Source organism: Chaetodon trifascialis, chromosome 12, assembly GCF_039877785.1.
Source record: "Chaetodon trifascialis isolate fChaTrf1 chromosome 12, fChaTrf1.hap1, whole genome shotgun sequence".
Lineage (NCBI taxonomy): Eukaryota > Metazoa > Chordata > Actinopteri > Chaetodontiformes > Chaetodontidae > Chaetodon > Chaetodon trifascialis.
This window is the reverse complement of record NC_092067.1, coordinates 14,479,387-14,496,791: the sequence shown is the minus strand read 5'-3', so window position 1 is coordinate 14,496,791 and position 17,405 is coordinate 14,479,387. Positions and strand designations below refer to the sequence as shown.

The following is a 17,405-nucleotide window of genomic DNA, read 5'->3' as shown; positions in this document are numbered from 1 at the left end:
CAATAAAAGTGTGACGTGAGTGTTTCCGTTTTAAATTCAAATAAACCTTTGTACCTAGTAGTGAGTCAACAGATTGCGTGCTGGTGACTGGGTCTTGGCTGCTTAATCTCTCGTCTGCTGCTGAATCCTGACCACTGTGGCACTCCACAACTGATGCCCCTCTGGACTCCAGAGCAGCTATCTGTGAACACAACAACACAGGCTCACTTCAGTGTCTCTCACAACTCTGCTGGGCTGTATAAGCATTTTTGTCTTCGTTCGTTTTTTCCCTTAAAGTGGAGTCTTACCCTATTCTGCAAGCTCTCCAGCTGCTCCTTGTACCACTTGTCTTTTTCATCTAGAATTTTTTTCAGCTCCTCCTCTTTCTTCACAAAGTCTATCTCTCTGGGGAGGAAACAAGGAAATGTGGTTTCCCATCAGTCCTTTAGCTTGTAAACATGTTTCAGTTTATCTCTAATCCACTGAATTCCCCCTGCAGATATTCTCCTTACAAAAATCCCAAAATGTAAAATCAGTTTATGTCTTGGTTTAACAATATAACTGGTGCTATTTGGGCCAAAAAGCAGAGTGAAAACATAAAAATATATTGGCACTGACAAGACAGAGAGGGCAAAATATATTGTTTTCATAATTTCATTCCCATAGACACAAATTATTCAATACAATAAACAAAGTAGTGAACCATGCTACACTCCCTTATCTCAGCCTCCTCCCATGATCCCTCTGAATTAAAGGGTCAGTTTACCCAAATCACAAAGAAAACATCCAGCGGTGTCAGTCCATGCAGACAGCTTTTGTTTCACTTCCCCAATTTCTAAGATATCCACCACCAGTGAATGTGAGTGGAATTTCATTTGTGCTGCTCAAACATTGAAAAATCCCACATTGTGGCCGTGTCTTTTCAGAAACAATGTTCTCATTACTCAGGATAATCTGCAAATTCAGAAAATGGCATCTGAAACTGATTAATGTCTGAGGTTTGCAGATTACTGTAAACATTTTTAAAAATGGTTTACAGTGAGGTCTGTGCACCGTTTTCATGGTTATTCTGAAGAGTAATAAGGACATTGTTTCTGGAAAAAGCTTTTCAAATGTACTTTTTCCCCACAAAAGGTTTCCATTAATGCATTGTATTGGTGTGATAGCAGGAATGTCAGAGACCACATCTCCAAACCTCAGCAGATAAAACCAGGACTACTGGCATTGCTACATACCACTAGGGGTACGTGAGAAAATGTGTTTTGTGATTTGGGTGAGCTGACCCTTTAACCCCATGCTCTGCAGTTCTTATTACCACTGAACTTTTTTTAACGACACAAGAAGCCCACTACATGTCATTTAGACATTATTCCCTCTCAAGTACACCAGTTTGACCTTCTCAAACTCCACTCTGCTTGCAGGCCCCTCAGGTCAACTGAACAATCACTCCTCTCCATTCCCTGCTCCTCGTTAAAGTCTGCTCAAACAAATATGTTCTAACAGACCGTGGAGGAGTCTACTTGTCCCCATTAGGTCTTCACTTTTACGTGAATTTTTAACTCCCATCTCCAGAATGTCTTTATAGAACAGCTTTTGGGTCTAAACAAATTTTATCTTGATTGCAGGATTGCTTATGTTTATCTAATCTAACGTGTTTCTGTGCAATTTGCCAATCATATTTTAACATTTCCGCATTCACTCTACCATGAATTAAGATCTAATAATTCCTGACCGTATTTTTAGTTTCCACATAAAATAATTTGTTGTTTTTGAATGTGTTGTATGAATAAATTGACAGCAGTAAACAACTGAATCCAACAGTATCAGCAACATTACAGTGTAACTCCAGACAAACTTACTTCTGCTGGTAGTCCTTGAGCAGTTTCTTGGCCTTGTTGTACTTCTTGTCCAGGGTCTCGTACTGGGACTGAGTCTCAGCTAATTGTTCATTCACACTCTTACACAGATCCTGGGCTTCCAGCCAGTAACTCTCCAACTTCAGGACTTTGTCGTTGTTATCCTCAATCTTTTGCTCCAATGCAGACTCCCTGGCATCCCACAATGATTTGTCCTCCTCAGACGACCTCAGCTGAACAGAGATGGTGTTAGTTTGGTAGGCTAAATTGAATTTTTTTTAGTAAGTGGGCCACTGGCCTAAAACAGTCAGTTGTTACTTGCTGTATTAAATTCAATTATATTTTTATTAAATAGAAATAACTCAGTCACACAGAAGCAAAAACACTGCTAAGAAAACAATATTGTCAAAGAACAAGAGGAGCCATATATATAGTATAATTACTGATGAAATGTACTCATTTAAATAATAAGTTTATGAAAGTCTATTTTCTGTTTTGGTTCCTTTCTTTAATGGTGAATGGCAATGCATTCATATTTACAATACCGCATATTTCTTTCTCTTGTATGTTATGTGAATATCTTAATAAAAAAGAAAATGGTGATTCCATCTTCATCATACCTTCTCCTTTAGTTGATTTATTTCAGCGGTGGCGATGCTGTGTTTGAGCTGCAGCTAAGGAAGAAAAAAAGGAAAATAAAAAATTGGGTTACACCCATTGCCTTGAGTCATTAATTATCTTTAACTGTCAAAACAAAATACTGAAACTTTGGTATATATTTTAAATCCCATAAGACTGAAAGTGATGATGTGGGTGTTACCTCTTTGAACTTGAAGGCCATCTGAGAGCTGTCCATGTTGGTTGGCATAAACAAAACCTCTGAATCAGGCAACTCAAACACCTCTGTGTTCCGCCCTGGAGAGAAGTTGGAGCCCAGAATCCTTTCATCTAGTCCGTCCTCCTCCTCATAGCGTTCCTCCTGAAATATGACATCACACATGGCATCACATACTGCAAACACCAACACACCCGACATGCTTCTGTACATGCTCAGCAACATACTCAGGATGTGTCAACAACACTCCCAGTAGCCCAGTGTCACCACAGACTGGAGAGAAATATTGTAACATCATAACCAAACATTGGTGGGCTGGCTCACAGGGAGGCAGTGGAGGAGTTTGGATATACAAGTCAGCAGCATCTAACACATTAACACGAGCAATATCCTCAGCGGTAAACAAGATTATCAACACACCTACTCACACACTTTGCATATCCACAGAGCCACTTGAAACAGTGTCCACTTAGTTTGCTTGTTCCAGTAAATCCCACGTATATTCTCTGCCCAGCCTCTCTATCGCAAAAACAGGGGCTTGTGGCTGCTTGAACTTCAAAAAGCAAACATTTCACAACTCTGGCAGACAGGCAGTGGTCGAATGATCACCCTCCAACAGAGCCGAATGGTGACACATGGCTTACTCACAGCCAGCTGCACCCTGTTCCTGGTTGAGCAGAGTGGGATGGGGCAGGGCATGGCAAGGGGGCTAATGTTGTGTTCATGTCATGCCGACATTATAGTAATTATGAGTTTCTGATTTGTAAATAGTGTCCACGTCAACATCTGAGACGTATTTATAACAGGGAACCTCAGATTTTTCCTGGAAGCTCCGACATATCGACCTTGGTACTTATGGAACTGCTTGAAAACCGGATAAATACGGACACCTCACATCAGCCAAAATCCACCGTTAAATATTGTCAATGCGGTTATTTAATCCTCACGACATATAGTATAATATATAATAATTGTACAACCATCTTGACAACGTCAACCTCGTGCTTTCACATTTATACCATCCATCCCTTATGACATGGGCACGGCATAACATTGAGCAGCGACTGGGCTTTCTCATGACCAGCTGACTCACCTCCTCTGTAGAGTGTTCATAGGGGTCATCCAAGTGATGCTGCTGTTGTTGCTGGTTCTTCTCCTGCTCTAGTGTCTCGCTTATGAGGCGGGCAACCTCACTTTGTGTCCCTGGCTTCTCCCGGCCAATCTGGAACCTGTTGTTTTAGAATGCAACATGTTAGTACGCCCTATAATGGAACAACTTATATGCTGCCCGGATGATGCAGTTTAGGCCAGATCCCTGTCATGTGTGTTTTATCATGTATGATAAATCATTAAGATGCAACGATACTTTGTGCTGCCGCTTTCACTTGAAAGAAAAAAAACACACCACAGGACTCAAACAAATTCAACTGTTGACCAGTTTTTCTAATTGAGATAACAGTGGCTCAGTCTTGTCAGCAACAAGAATCTTGTCCGTAAAGCTGTTTTTAGGGGCAGATGAGATGGACTGAGAGCTGACCTCACTGTGCCTTTGGTGTTCTTCAGCACGGTTGCAGCGAACAGCTGGGTGACGCCCACCAGGCTGATACCATCCACCTCCACTATCTGGTCATTCACCTGTATGCTAGGGTACAAAAGACAGTAATGACAAGGAGAAGTTTTCAAAGCACTTCCACATTGAGTTATGCACTGCCTTCAGCGTGGTAAAAAATACAGTAGTCTCAATGCAGCTGGCAATAAAACTAATCTAAAAATGCCTGGGAAACAGACGCAGTGAAGCTTTTTTCTTTAGCTTCCTTGGGAGGTTATTAATAAATGCAGTTGTTTGTGTCTTGTATGTCATTGGGCCCTGGGGTGGGGGTGGGACTGGGGGTGTGTGCAATTCCTAGAATGTAATGTTAAAAACAGTTGTAGTGGTGTAGTGTACAGTGAGTGCATGCCATGTTTCCGGTTGTATAGACATTAGCAGAGACTCCTGTAAAAGGAGGTTTCAGTGCTTAAACTCACCGTCCATCGTTCTCCGCTGCTCCTCGCTCCGTTATGGTTTTCACAAAAATGCCAAGTTTCTCCAGACCCTGGTCAGCTCCCACTCCCATTCCTATGATACTGATGCCAAGTCCATTGTCTCCTGAAAGCAGAGATATTGTGAAAATGTTAAAGAGTGAGTAGAATGAACAAAGGCTCAATTCTACATGTTTGTGCCCTTGATAGTTATGCATACAGATTAAGATCAGTAACTGTGTGAGTTAAATGTTTCTCACTGGCTTCTTATGACACATAAAAATCTACCTTCAGTGTTCCTTAATTCACCTTTCTCAATCTCCACAGGGAACACATCCATCTTTTCCACTCTCTTCTCCAGCTCGTATTCTGCAGATGCTGCGACAGGATCCACATCATCATTGCGCCGATCATACTCCTCATTGGAGAAGGTGCTGAAAACCTGTGTTGGTCAAAATATCAACAACATATCTTCAGTGCACCACCCTTTATGTCTTTTTCAAGTACTTAACCAACAGAAAGATTGATGTTGAGGGATATCTATGGGATCTGAACAAACCTAAGCATACTATTTTCACTTCTGAGTCACTATTATTTATCTTGGTGGGCTAAACAAAGACACATTGTTCATGTGAGAGAAACTGCACAAAGAGGGAGACTTGCACTCCCTTTATGAGGGAAATCATGGCATCGGTGCACTACTGAAGCACACTGTAACAGCTGCTGAGGGACAGCAAAGCCCTTTGATGATATTTGGACCACTGACTTTAAATTCAGTCCCTTATCAACTGTGGCTGCTGGTCTCACAGTAGTGTCTGACAGATTATGAAGCTGAATTTTCTTCACTTATCTAACTGCAAAGGCTATATCAACATGATTGCTAGTGATCTTTTGCATCTTCATCTCATTTTTGAACAGATGTAAATCAAGTGTCAGTGACAGTGAGGCAGAAAATGCACTCCCAAGGCATAGTCTTGAGGAATTTTAAGAAGTTGTGAACTTTGCAGGCAGACCTTTCAAAGCACTGGATGTGTCCCTGAGGCTGTCTTCTGGTTGGAATTATAAAGCAGAACATGAGCAGTGTGGAAAGTAGGGCACAGCTGGGGAGAGCTAAGCAGTGGATGTAGCAAAGATCAACGTTTGGAGGCGACAAGTGCTATCATCGACACAGTAAAAAAATCAAATAAAGAGCACTACAAAACAACTAATCCCTTAATTTACAGTTATCAGTTATTACCCAGTACTCTACACCAGCCTTAAGGGTTACTATACACAACAATTTTCAGGCAGAAAAAAGTGAAAAATGTTTATCACAGCTTTCCAGAGCCCAGGGTGTCATCTTTGAAGACCCCACATTGTCCAAACAGTCCAAAACCTGACAATGTTAAACTTAATAACAGCAGATTTTCATATTTAAAAAGTCCAGCCCCCGTAAATCTTTGGTATTTTTGCTTTAAAAATACTTCAATTATAATTGGTTAGCAAAATAGTTGCCAATCAATATTCTGTAAATTGACTAGTAGCTCTATTTAGCTGCACGCAAGATCTTGTAAATTCTCTTCAAACAGAAAGGAGTGCTGAGATTTCTGAGCAGATTCTGGCAAGTTTGACAAGTCCTGCAGGATCACTGATCTTGAGGTCTGACTGAGTAAAATAAACCAGCCATTTTACCTGACACGGTCCCAACAGAACATGGAGAGAAGAACCAGAGTGAGTTCCTTTATGAGAGACTAGTTTATAGATATAAAGCATTGTTGATAAAAAGCAGATTAGAGTTTAGCAGACTCCATCTGTGGCTAATGCCTGATTATGGGGATAAGCCCAACAGTGGGTCAGTAACACAAAACCCCTTGTTGGTCATCATTCATTGACCAAGAATCATCATTTGGCTGCACTGTTCTTATGAGAGGGGGATTGTAGTTTCAATGAATGCAGGCTTGTCACCTGGAAATTAAAAAAACAAAACAAAACTAGTAGTCTTAAAAAATGACATAATAGCTGTACATGCAGCCCTTTGCTGTAGATTATGTATATAGCCTTACTCAACACCAAAACACACAGAAATGGGCTTACTCGCAAATACTGTCATGTGGTGTGTAGCAACCTTGGATATCTCAGAGAAACTAATCCGTGTGACAAATGTTTGAGTTGTGCTCAGATATCGCTCCCATGATGTTGAATGTGCAACCGAGGTTACGGTAAACATAATAATAATAAAAAAAAAACTAATCTAAGACAAGGGGTGACAATTTACAAAGTAAAAAAGGAGTACTTCTACAGAATATAGGATTGAGAAATCTGCCATGACGATGTATGATGTAATCACAAAAGCATTTCCACTCTGGGCAACAGAATCTGAGGTCGAGATCCTGCAGCGTGTCAAGACTTGAAGAATCAACCACAGCGATTCCCTTCTCCCCCTGTCTTTCTGTCTCCTCACTGTGTAGCCTTTGGACGCAGCCCAAAGCAGCAAAGACAGTAAGCTTCCAGGATAACTCACTGAGCTCTCTGTTCACTTTGTCATAGTGAATTACTACGGCTATTTCTGTTTTACAACATCCTGCTGATTTTCTCACACATTAATTGGAGTGGAATTGTATTGTGCTATCTTGGAAACAAAACTGGCCTAGTACAGCTGCAGGTACATCTCTCCCGTCTCTCCTCTCTAACCAAATGAAAGAAGATTAAAGAACCTGAAGATTATGCACACTACTGCAGCTCTGTGGTACTGGCAGGAATGCTATTCATGGGGCCTCGACCCTCCATCAACCCAAGTAAGGCCTCCTTCTGAATCCTCCTCCTCCTTTTTATACGTGAACAAACTTACAACCACAGGTTGATATGACCAATATACTGTGCTGTTTTTCCCAGCAGAAGATAGGTGTTATCTTTATCATACAAAAGCAAGGCCACTGCACATAGCACTGAAGATAAGAAATTTTTTAAATAACAAACTAGCAACTCAAGACAGTTTTGTGCTGCTTGCATCTTTAAACCAGTTCTGCATGTCTCTGAACAATAAGTTTGAAAGAACTCCTATAAATAGTACTGAAAGCTTATCAAATTCTAATTTAGACAGTTAAAAATGGATTCACAGAACTAGAGCAGACAGAAATTTCATCAAGGATGAATGATGCTTTTTAGTTTAGACATTGGAGACTTTAGTAATTAAAGGTTGGAAATGTAGGTTAATAGAATATATGGAGCACCACTGCATCCATGGCCCTGGCATTAGCTGAGCAGCAGCAATTCAGATTGGCTTCTCCCCTCTAACCCCCCACCCCAGCGCCCATGTCTGACTTTGCTGTTGCCATGGACTCCCAGGCCTTTTTCGAACAATGTTCTGTTCTCTGCTGAAACCTAATCACTCAACCACTGTTTTCTTTGCAAGAAAGACAGAAATCAATCTCTTTATGAGCCTCTGCCTTACAAACAAGCTGTACACACAGCTCACTATTATCACTGTCTCCACTCATCAGACAAAACACCCATTTTCCTTTATTGTTCGGCACATGCCCAGTCCGCCATCAGCTCAAACCAAAACCCTCAACTGTTGATCAGGCAGACTGACCCCAACACATGAAACAAGAAACACCAAAAATCTAATAAGGCCTCAAAGGGCACGCAGAGAGCACAGACCCAGGCCAATCGTCCACTCTTCCATGATATGCAAATCTGCAATGCAACCGCAATAGTACAGTGGCTATATTTCCATAACTAGAATTATGTCAAAATATGTTTGTGGCAAGCTCAAGCCTCATCATCTCAGCTGTGCATTTATTATGTACTTCTAAACTGGAAATATTTCACATTCTTAACACGTAATTTATTGATATATGTTAAGAACGTGAAATATTTGTGCAACAATGTCAACTCAACCATTGTTAAATTTACTTATTTAACTGTATCATATCTTGCTTTTTCACCCATGCTTCCTACTATTGCACTATTCCTTGTACTGCTGTAACACTGGAAATTTCCTTGCGGTTGGATCAGTAAAGGATTCATTCATTTCTTATTTATGAAAAACAGAAGTTACATTTCTAAAGCCATAGGCATTGCAGTTGTACCAGTTCTCCCATGAAACCACTGTCCTGAGTGCTACATAATGACTGCTTTCTGTGTGAAATTTGAGCAACTACATGTGCCAGCTATCCCAGAGGATTAACAGTACCTATCAATGTGGATTGGGACATGAAGTCACCATATTTCATATGCTATGTTTTATCAGTATTGTATTTAACTACCATCAATTGGATTTTAAGGTGCGTGGCATTTATTCTGTCATGGCCAAACGGCCCCATCCCGTAATGCCAATGAAAGTGAAAAATAATTCCTGTATCAGCCCAGTGATTTGGATATTCTACAAAATTCAATGGGTTCTTCCTTGTTCCAGGCTGCATTCTTCCATAAAGTTTCATAAAAATTAAAAGTTATTTTTCCTTAATCCTGCTGACAAAAAGAATGACAAAATAAACGGAACTGAAAACATAACCTCCTTGGTGGACAAAGTAACTAACATTTTCTTTTAATGCCAATTTTTGCCCCTAAATTGTTACTGCTGTCACTGGGCTTGTGATGTGGGTCAGTAGACTGCTATACCATCATCATATTTCCATTCCCTCCCAAACTCCTAACAGTATGTGTGGGCTTTTCATCCATCTTCAACAACTGCAGTGGTCTGCTCTCTCTACGTGTACTCACACGCACAGATGTACACATGCCAACACCCAAACTGAAACCCTTCCCATCATTCCCTCATTCCCCTCCCCACAACAGAATACCAATGTGGGAAATGAGTCAGCAGCTGCGAGGAAAAGCAAACCAGAGAAATCTCTTGCCAGTGCAAAACGAGAGCTGACCACTGGATTGGTGAGCTCGTAATGTAAGCGGGCCTACAAAAAGACAACAAATCAAAACACGCTGTGAGAGCGAGCTGGGGCAGGGGTGGCAGCCTGGCGCAGATCACAGAGCAATTAGGGAAGAAGGCATGGGGCCCAGTTTTTAGATCCTGTGTAAACACACCAAGAAAAAGAGCAAAATATATATCCAGTACTTCCTGCCTCAGTGCCCTAGGAATTATTAACACTTGGTTAAGCTCACATTGATTGACTGTAACTGAAACAACAATGTTTATGCTTTAAGTGTTAATGTATGGCCTTCAGCACGAAGAGGTGGAGTCTGAGAAGAGCAGAGCGCCATAATGGAATCATATTTCCAAAGGACTGCAAACATAAACAGGTTGGACAGGTTTGTTTAGACATAGCCCACAAAACCTACTTTTGTCCTGTAAGGGTTGCAAAAATCTTAAATACACAATTATTGTTAAATTTCAGTGAAAACACACAGCACTCTACTAATGTGTTTGTCTGTAATCACATAATGAAAGGCAATCACAATCTGCCCAAAATTCAATCCATGCCAAATTGTCTAAAGAACAGCACTGAGCTGACTGCATTAGTATTCTGCCCCACTTTGTCAGATAGTCACCCACTTGCCCAGGTGGCTGGAGGGAACTCAGATACTACAAGGGGGTGGCCTGTCTGCTGGTTGCAGGAGGGTGGAGTCTAGCCAGACACATTCCTCTGGCCAACAGAAGACACATCTCATTTAGGAAATGGAAAGCATAACACTATGGGATGGGTTAGCTACAGGGACCAGAATCAAAACATGGACTATGCGCCCTTTTGCCTTTTGTGTCACCAATCACATGAAATACAGACAGAAGTTGAGGATCTTCACAAATATTAACTACAAAAGCATTTGGGTGGATTTAGATTTAATAACTTAGTAATTAGCTTTGCATAACACAAGTGAAGTATTTTGTGTATACTTTTTAATTCATACAGACAGAAGACTATACAATGTTTTCAAATGAATGCAGTTAAATTCCTCTAATTAAAAATGCTACATACTCATACTTTCTTTTCTTTTTGGTCAGAAAATTACCTTCAATTACCTTCATGCATTTGGGTGGATTTAGATTTAATAACTTAGTAATTAGCTTTGCATAACACAAGTGAAGTATTTTGTGTATACTTTTTAATTCATACAGACAGAAGACTATACAATGTTTTCAAATGAATGCAGTTAAATTCCTCTAATTAAAAATGCTACATACTCATACTTTCTTTTCTTTTTGGTCAGAAAATTACCTTCAATTACCTTCATGCATTTGGGTGGATTTAGATTTAATAACTTAGTAATTAGCTTTGCATAACACAAGTGAAGTATTTTGTGTATACTTTTTAATTCATACAGACAGAAGACTATACAATGTTTTCAAATGAATGCAGTTAAATTCCTCTAATTAAAAATGCTACATACTCATACTTTCTTTTCTTTTTGGTCAGAAAATTACCTTCATGATGCCCAAATTTAACTGCCAGTAATACATTTCAGATTACATTTCATTGGATTACGAACCTTAAATAGTGCAGCCCTTTAAGAGAATTAATTCTGAATCGAATTGTGACACAGAGAATCTGAATCAAATTGTAGGATTGCAAAAGATTCCCACCCCTAATAAAGAACAACAAACCCTCTGCCTTGCCAGAATGCATTATTGTCTAAACCTTGTACTGCAGTCGACACAGGTGAAATGTCTACAGATAGTGAAGTTTTACTGCAGGCATATCGGAAGCCAAACTGACAAAAGGACATTTATGCTTGAATAGTGACCGATGTGACCGTGTAATTATCAGACAGAACAAAGGAAAAAAATTGAATTCTTCAGTTGCAATGCACTCAACAATCCTTTACCACACCCTGTATGTTCAAGAAGGGACAATGTGTTCACGTAACCAATAACTGCTGGTGGTACTTCCTGTGACTCTGCGTGGGTGGGGCTAAGCAGCAGGTGCAGATCCTGGTTTCCGACATTTTCTTTTCTGTTAGAGACAACTGGTTTTTCAATCTTTTTCCAAATGTCGTCATATGCTACATCACACACAAAACACCAACACACCCTCTAGAGACGTGACTACCCTGAAAATATCTGCAGTCTTGTCCCCAAGCAGATTACATACAGGTACAGCAGAGCTGTTAATCATTGAGCACCTCTTGGCTTAAGAGGGAAAGTAAATTTCAGTAGATTCAAACCTGTGAACAACTTTACAAAAGTCTTCTGAGGTTTACAAGTTTTTCTGGATAAGCACCAGCCATGACACACAAATCTGATATTATAGAGGAAACAACCTCCTCACTAAAACCAAAGATTGTATTTAAAGCAGTGGTGCAATATTTCTACTGCTCCTACTGCCAGAGGGGATAGCAAACTTGTATACTGACACAGCAGCAATGGGAATGCAGCATTTCAATGCCCTACTAAAGTGTGACTCAGTGTAAACATATATGCAAAACAATCTTCTCACAAAACATAATGTAGAAAATAACTGCAGTGCTTTTTTTAACAACACCATGCAGTTATTTTAGCTTTTTTCTTTCTAACAATGCACATTTTGAGTACTCACAATGCAACTACAATTTTCAGAAAGAATCAGAAAGCCTTTATTAGCCCCCCAGAGGGGAAATTTCATAGTAAGTAAAATGCATTGAGCAACAATAACTATCCAATACTTAGCTTAACACAAGACTTTCACTTTTAGGAATTTTGAATTTAATGTGCATTAATCCTGACTTCCTCAATTGTGGCTGTTTCAACCCTGATAAGGGTGATACATGTTGAAAATGGATGTCTCTTTCACTTCACAGAGAGGACCTTTCTTCCACAAAGGACACCTCCTCTGTCAAAGTGACTCGGGTTACGTAGGGACCTAATCCGTTGTGGACCAGAAGCACAAAGCACTTCCTCTCTCCCAGTTAGCTACAACTCAAGTGCACTCAATCCCAGTGCCAGCTCTGACTAGCAGACTGTGGAGAATGATGCAGTGCTAGCAGGAGACTTTTGTTAGCCAGGTCACAGGTAAATTGGCTGAGGGACATCTGAGTGACTTAGCTGGCCAACATGAACTGCATGGTTTTAATCGGCGCACGTCATTGTTTTGACAAATCCCTCGTGTTCTTTAATGTTGGTTTCAGCCCTTTGTTCCAGGATCATCTGCTTCATTCATCGTATTTTTTTCATTGCTATGGGCATACTCACCTTTCACATTCTAACCATACTAGCACTGCACTTATTATTAGGGCAAGGTATGAAAAATTTGGACACAGCCTCTTCCAATAAGCCCTGGGGATGTACGGTGATACAAACTCACATATCAACAATTACAACCTTGTGCCAGCAAGTTATCCTTTGCATAAAGTTTCCCTCTCCCTCTGGGCAGTATGTGAACTGCTACATAGAGGAGACTGTCTACAGAGAGTCTGGTATATTGTGAACTACAAAGCTGTGTTTATCTCTGTCATAGCTCCACTTTGGGCAGAGGAGGCACACTGTTGTTTGTGTCCCCTCCACTCCAGGTCAGCTTCTAGTCCCCTCTCCCAGGACCCCCTGCCAGGAGGACTGGGACAGGGGGATCCACACCCTGAGATAACAGGCATTTTGAGGCCTGGATAAACACTGAGCTGTTCAGAACTATGTGGAACACACAGGACTGATTTGTTTTTCCCTGCTTTAGCAAAATGTTGTTTAGATATCACGATGGTGGAATATCTATGGTAGAAGATATCACCTCCACTTCCTCCACACCCATTAAACATCCACTAGCAATGTTTACGACACATGATGTGTGGCAATACCAAAAGAGGCGGCACCAGCTGGAAAATCAGTTTGGAGTACAAAACCATAAAGCGAATATCATGATATGAGACTATAGGAATTTTTGTTAGTGTAAAATTGCAGTATAATGCTGTATTTTCCTGGTCTTGAAGGCCACATCGCTTAACACAATTCTCCTAACTTACTTGACCTGTCAAGGGAGGATAAAATCAATTATCATGTATATTAGTGGGGTTAATTGTACACAGAACATTTGGTCAGACCATCCCTTAACACTGAACAGTTTATGAAAGGACCAAGTTAGACCTACTCAAAAACAGTCAAAGTCAGAAATATTGTGTTATTGGTCATTCTGTCAATCATCCAGCTCTACAAACTCACTGTAGGACTTCTATCCTCAGTGAAGACATGTTAGACCTCTCAATCATAAACACTAAAAACATGAGGGAATTCAGAGAAAAGAAAAAACAGAACGTGCCTCTCTGCTTCTCACAAAAGATTAATATCCTTAGACATTAAAAGGTGAAGCTAAAAACAGGAATTCCTCTGATAACACCAGATAACTTAACCACTGTCTGCACAAGAGATCATTTTGAAAATAAAACCCCTCAATTCCTTAAATCCATGTTGGAGAGAAGTGAAAAGTCTCTCATGAGTGTAACACATGATTCATGAACAGAGGGGAACCACTCTGAATGAGTAAAATTACCCGTGCAATGCAGTGACTCAGGGGTGCCCATTATTTTTTTTTTTTTTACTGTATGCTTTGAAGTTTTACATGTCTCTACCTCGCCACTGCTCCCGTTCAGCTGTGGTCCTGTTTTCACAAGCTCTTTTGCAATGTCAACAACATTTCCAAAAATACCACAAACAACGCTGCTCCCTCACGTCCCAAAATTCTCCTCTCCTCTGATCTCTTGCAGGGTTAATGCACCAGGAGGTGAACTTGTCAAACGACATGCCTTCCAAGTCACTAAGATTAAATAAACTATTGTTTAGATTTTCAGAGCTGTGACAAAGCCTGTCTGATGATACAGTGCAGCAGCTGTGACGTCAACATGCCCGACAAAAGCATTCATTCTCAGCCTCCACTAATTTGTCTTGCGTCTACAGGGAAACACCTAGGTCATACAGTTGCTGAATCAGGCAGACGGTGGTTTATAATGACAGTGTTGTGCATTATGTTTTAAGGTGCCTGGGCTGAGCAGCAATAGCTCAGATGTAAACAGCACAGCTCAAAAAACTTACCAGAATTGGGTCTGTGGAGAACATGATTTTCCTCTTTGAGGGAGGCTCCTCCTCATCCGACAGACCAGGGACCTCATAACAGTCGTCATACTCCCTATACATTTGATCTTCCTCCTCCTCCTCCTCCTCTTCCTCTTCCTCCTCCTCCTCCTCCTCCTCCCTGAGGACCTGGTCTACATCTCTGTCATCCACAAATGCTGCGTTCTCAATACCGTAGACTACTGGTGAGGCTCTGTCCAGGATGCTCTGGCCCACCTGCTCCTCCAGCTCACTTTCCTCCTCTGCTACCTCATCATCTTCCTCATGATTGGTGTTACAATCTTGACTCACGACTGAACTGTCTTCTCTTTTCTCCTCTTTCAACCTAAACTGATCACTGTCCTCCAAGACTCTACCTTCACCCACAGTGTCTGCTATCCTTTGCGCCTCTTTTGCAATGTGATGGGCAGGGTTACAGTTCTGTTTCTCTGGTGGAAAGGTTCTTTTCAGGTTTGTTGGTAGGCCTTTGGGGCTTTGCATCTTCGTCTCTGCAAACACATTATCTCCAACGTTTTCATCCTCCTCACTCTCAGAGGATTCATTCTGAACCACTACCAGTTCTGCACGTACCATGCCCACCCCCCTGGAGTTCAGTGATGACGTCTGGCTGGGTGGCTTGTCCCTGCTCGGACTGTCTACCACGCTGTCATTACTCCTGGCCTTTTCAGGGGATTTAGCCCTGTTGGTGTTCAGAAAACCACCAGCTGATGGAAGAGGCTGCTTCACATCCCTTGGGGGCAGACAATGTGGCTTGTCTTCATCCCCACCAACAGATGTCCTACTAAATCCATCACTGGATGACGAGGAGCGTTTGTAGCCATGACTAACTGGGGTTGTTTGCTCTGGTGAGATGGGTTTGTGAGTCGCATCAGTTGTTGGAGAAACAGATTTGTAGGCTGCGTTGGTAACTGGGAATGTTGGCTTAAGCCCCACACTAGTTCCAAAAGATGCTGATTTGTTTATGACACAAGCTGCCTGGGATGCATTTTTATTAGTGGCATCAGTCACAGGGGTAGAGTTAGTGGCTTCCTTGACAAGAGCAGTAGATTTGAGTAAGCTGTCCCTTGTTGGAGAGGTAGGAAGTAAGTGATCAGTGGTACTGTGCTGTTTGGTAGAGACCATTTCTCCTTTTGCAGCAGCTGTGTTTTTGTCCTCCGAATCATTCTCTGACATATAATTCTCCAACCTTTTGGACATAGGTCCTGCATTCAGTGACACTCTTGGCACATGCTTTTTCTCACTATCAGCCTTCTCATCTGTTCGACATTCAACTGTTGATGTAGGAGTTTGCTCTGATTTGATGGCAGTCTCGGAGGATCCGGATACTCTCCTTGTGCTCTTCCCTTCATCAGAGGCACTTCCGAGGGACAAACGAGTTACCACTCTGTTTGGAGACTGCTTTTCAGCTGCAGGCTGCTCTTTGATGCCCCTTTCAAAGAGTTTTCTGGTCACAGAAAACTTCTCTGCCAAAGCCACTTTATCAATCTCAACATCTTCCCCCTTGGGTGTTTTATCTATATTTTGTGATTCTGGACTTGTAGCACTGTTGTTGAAGTTAACTCTGGGAGTGTTGACTGGGAATTGCACCTTTGGTGGGGACACTTGGGGCACATCCGACTTAACAGTGACTTTCCCCTCCTGGCACTCCTGTTGCTGACCATCCATCTGTAGGAATATGTTCTTTATCTTGTTCACTCTGGTGCCAAACGGCCTCCCCCTTGAGTCCTCCCGGGTGTCACTGGAGCCATTTGCATATGATTTGGAGGCGCCTTCGCATTTTTGCCCATCAAAGGAGCATTTAATAGCGTGGAAGTCAGATTTGTATGCATTTCTATGAGGAGACGCGCTCCTCAGGGTCCTCTCGCCTCCTTTGCTTTCCGCTTTGATCATTTTTGCTTGTTTATGGCTGCAGCCCAATTAGAAAAGCCGGGTTTGGAGAGACTGTAGCTGACTGTTGGTAAACTACGATCCCTCAACTTTACGCAAGCGGTGCCATGGGTCCGGCGGAGCGTCTTTGGAGCACTGTTGTTTCAACTAAACACTCACAGCGAAGTCACCTAAAGAGAGAAACGGATAATAGAATATATAGATACAGGCACCGGATACAATTATTTCACTATGCCTAACGTTAATTCATTTGAAGTGTTAACACATAACTATATCTTTCTACATGCAAACATGCAAAAACAGCGTGAAAGCTAATGGTAAGTCAGAATATGAAGTAACGTAAAGTTAACTTGTTAATAAGCTCGAAAGTCAATGTTAGCGTTTCGATGCTTATCTGACTACTAGCGTTAGCTAACGTTAAACCAAAATGGTTAACCTTGAAAGTAACTTCAACCAGCAGCCAACTTTTACTGAAACTACTTAATTCAAGCGGTCGGACATGGCTGGGGTTGTTGGTAACTGCAGATAAAAAGGCGAAACAAAGTTAAACTCACTGGGCCAACAGCTCAGCATGAACGTTAGTCTCAACAATTCATTGTGGCATTTCAAGTGCGAGCCGTTGAAAACGTTAACCCTGTCTCCACTCACGGCACAGCGCAAAGGTAAATAACTTTGAAAGGCCCTCACCTCCAACTTGCTTCATCGTGTTCGGCGCCGAACGATCGCCCACAATGCCCCACTTTTACAGTATCAAACTTGTCCCTTCTTCTTGCTCACCGCCATCATTCCCCGCTCCAGCAGCGTTGTCCTGCCTCCTCCTTGCACTTCCAGACCTGTCGCGGGCTGCGCGCGCACACACACC

General features: G+C 41.6%; 1 protein-coding gene across 3 annotated transcripts in view; it reads right to left on the bottom strand.

The window, feature by feature from the left end:
- ppp1r9ala (protein phosphatase 1 regulatory subunit 9A-like A) overlaps positions 1–17,405 on the bottom strand; it is a 24,088-nt gene extending 6,683 nt beyond the window's left edge. For 2 of the 3 annotated variants that reach the window (XM_070976239.1, XM_070976240.1), the window contains exons 1-11: positions 17,231–17,381; positions 14,618–16,713; positions 4,999–5,131; positions 4,696–4,816; positions 4,208–4,312; positions 3,764–3,899; positions 2,656–2,814; positions 2,456–2,509; positions 1,839–2,068; positions 288–384; positions 55–181 (exon numbers count right to left, since the gene is read on the bottom strand). In XM_070976239.1, coding sequence (XP_070832340.1) covers positions 55–181; positions 288–384; positions 1,839–2,068; positions 2,456–2,509; positions 2,656–2,814; positions 3,764–3,899; positions 4,208–4,312; positions 4,696–4,816; positions 4,999–5,131; positions 14,618–16,546 — 3,091 coding nt within the window. In that variant the 5' untranslated portion in view covers positions 16,547–16,713; positions 17,231–17,381. Of the gene's footprint in view, positions 1–54; positions 182–287; positions 385–1,838; positions 2,069–2,455; positions 2,510–2,655; positions 2,815–3,763; positions 3,900–4,207; positions 4,313–4,695; positions 4,817–4,998; positions 5,132–14,617; positions 16,714–17,230 lie in introns of all 3 variants that reach the window. The other variant, XM_070976238.1, reaches the window with a different exon arrangement.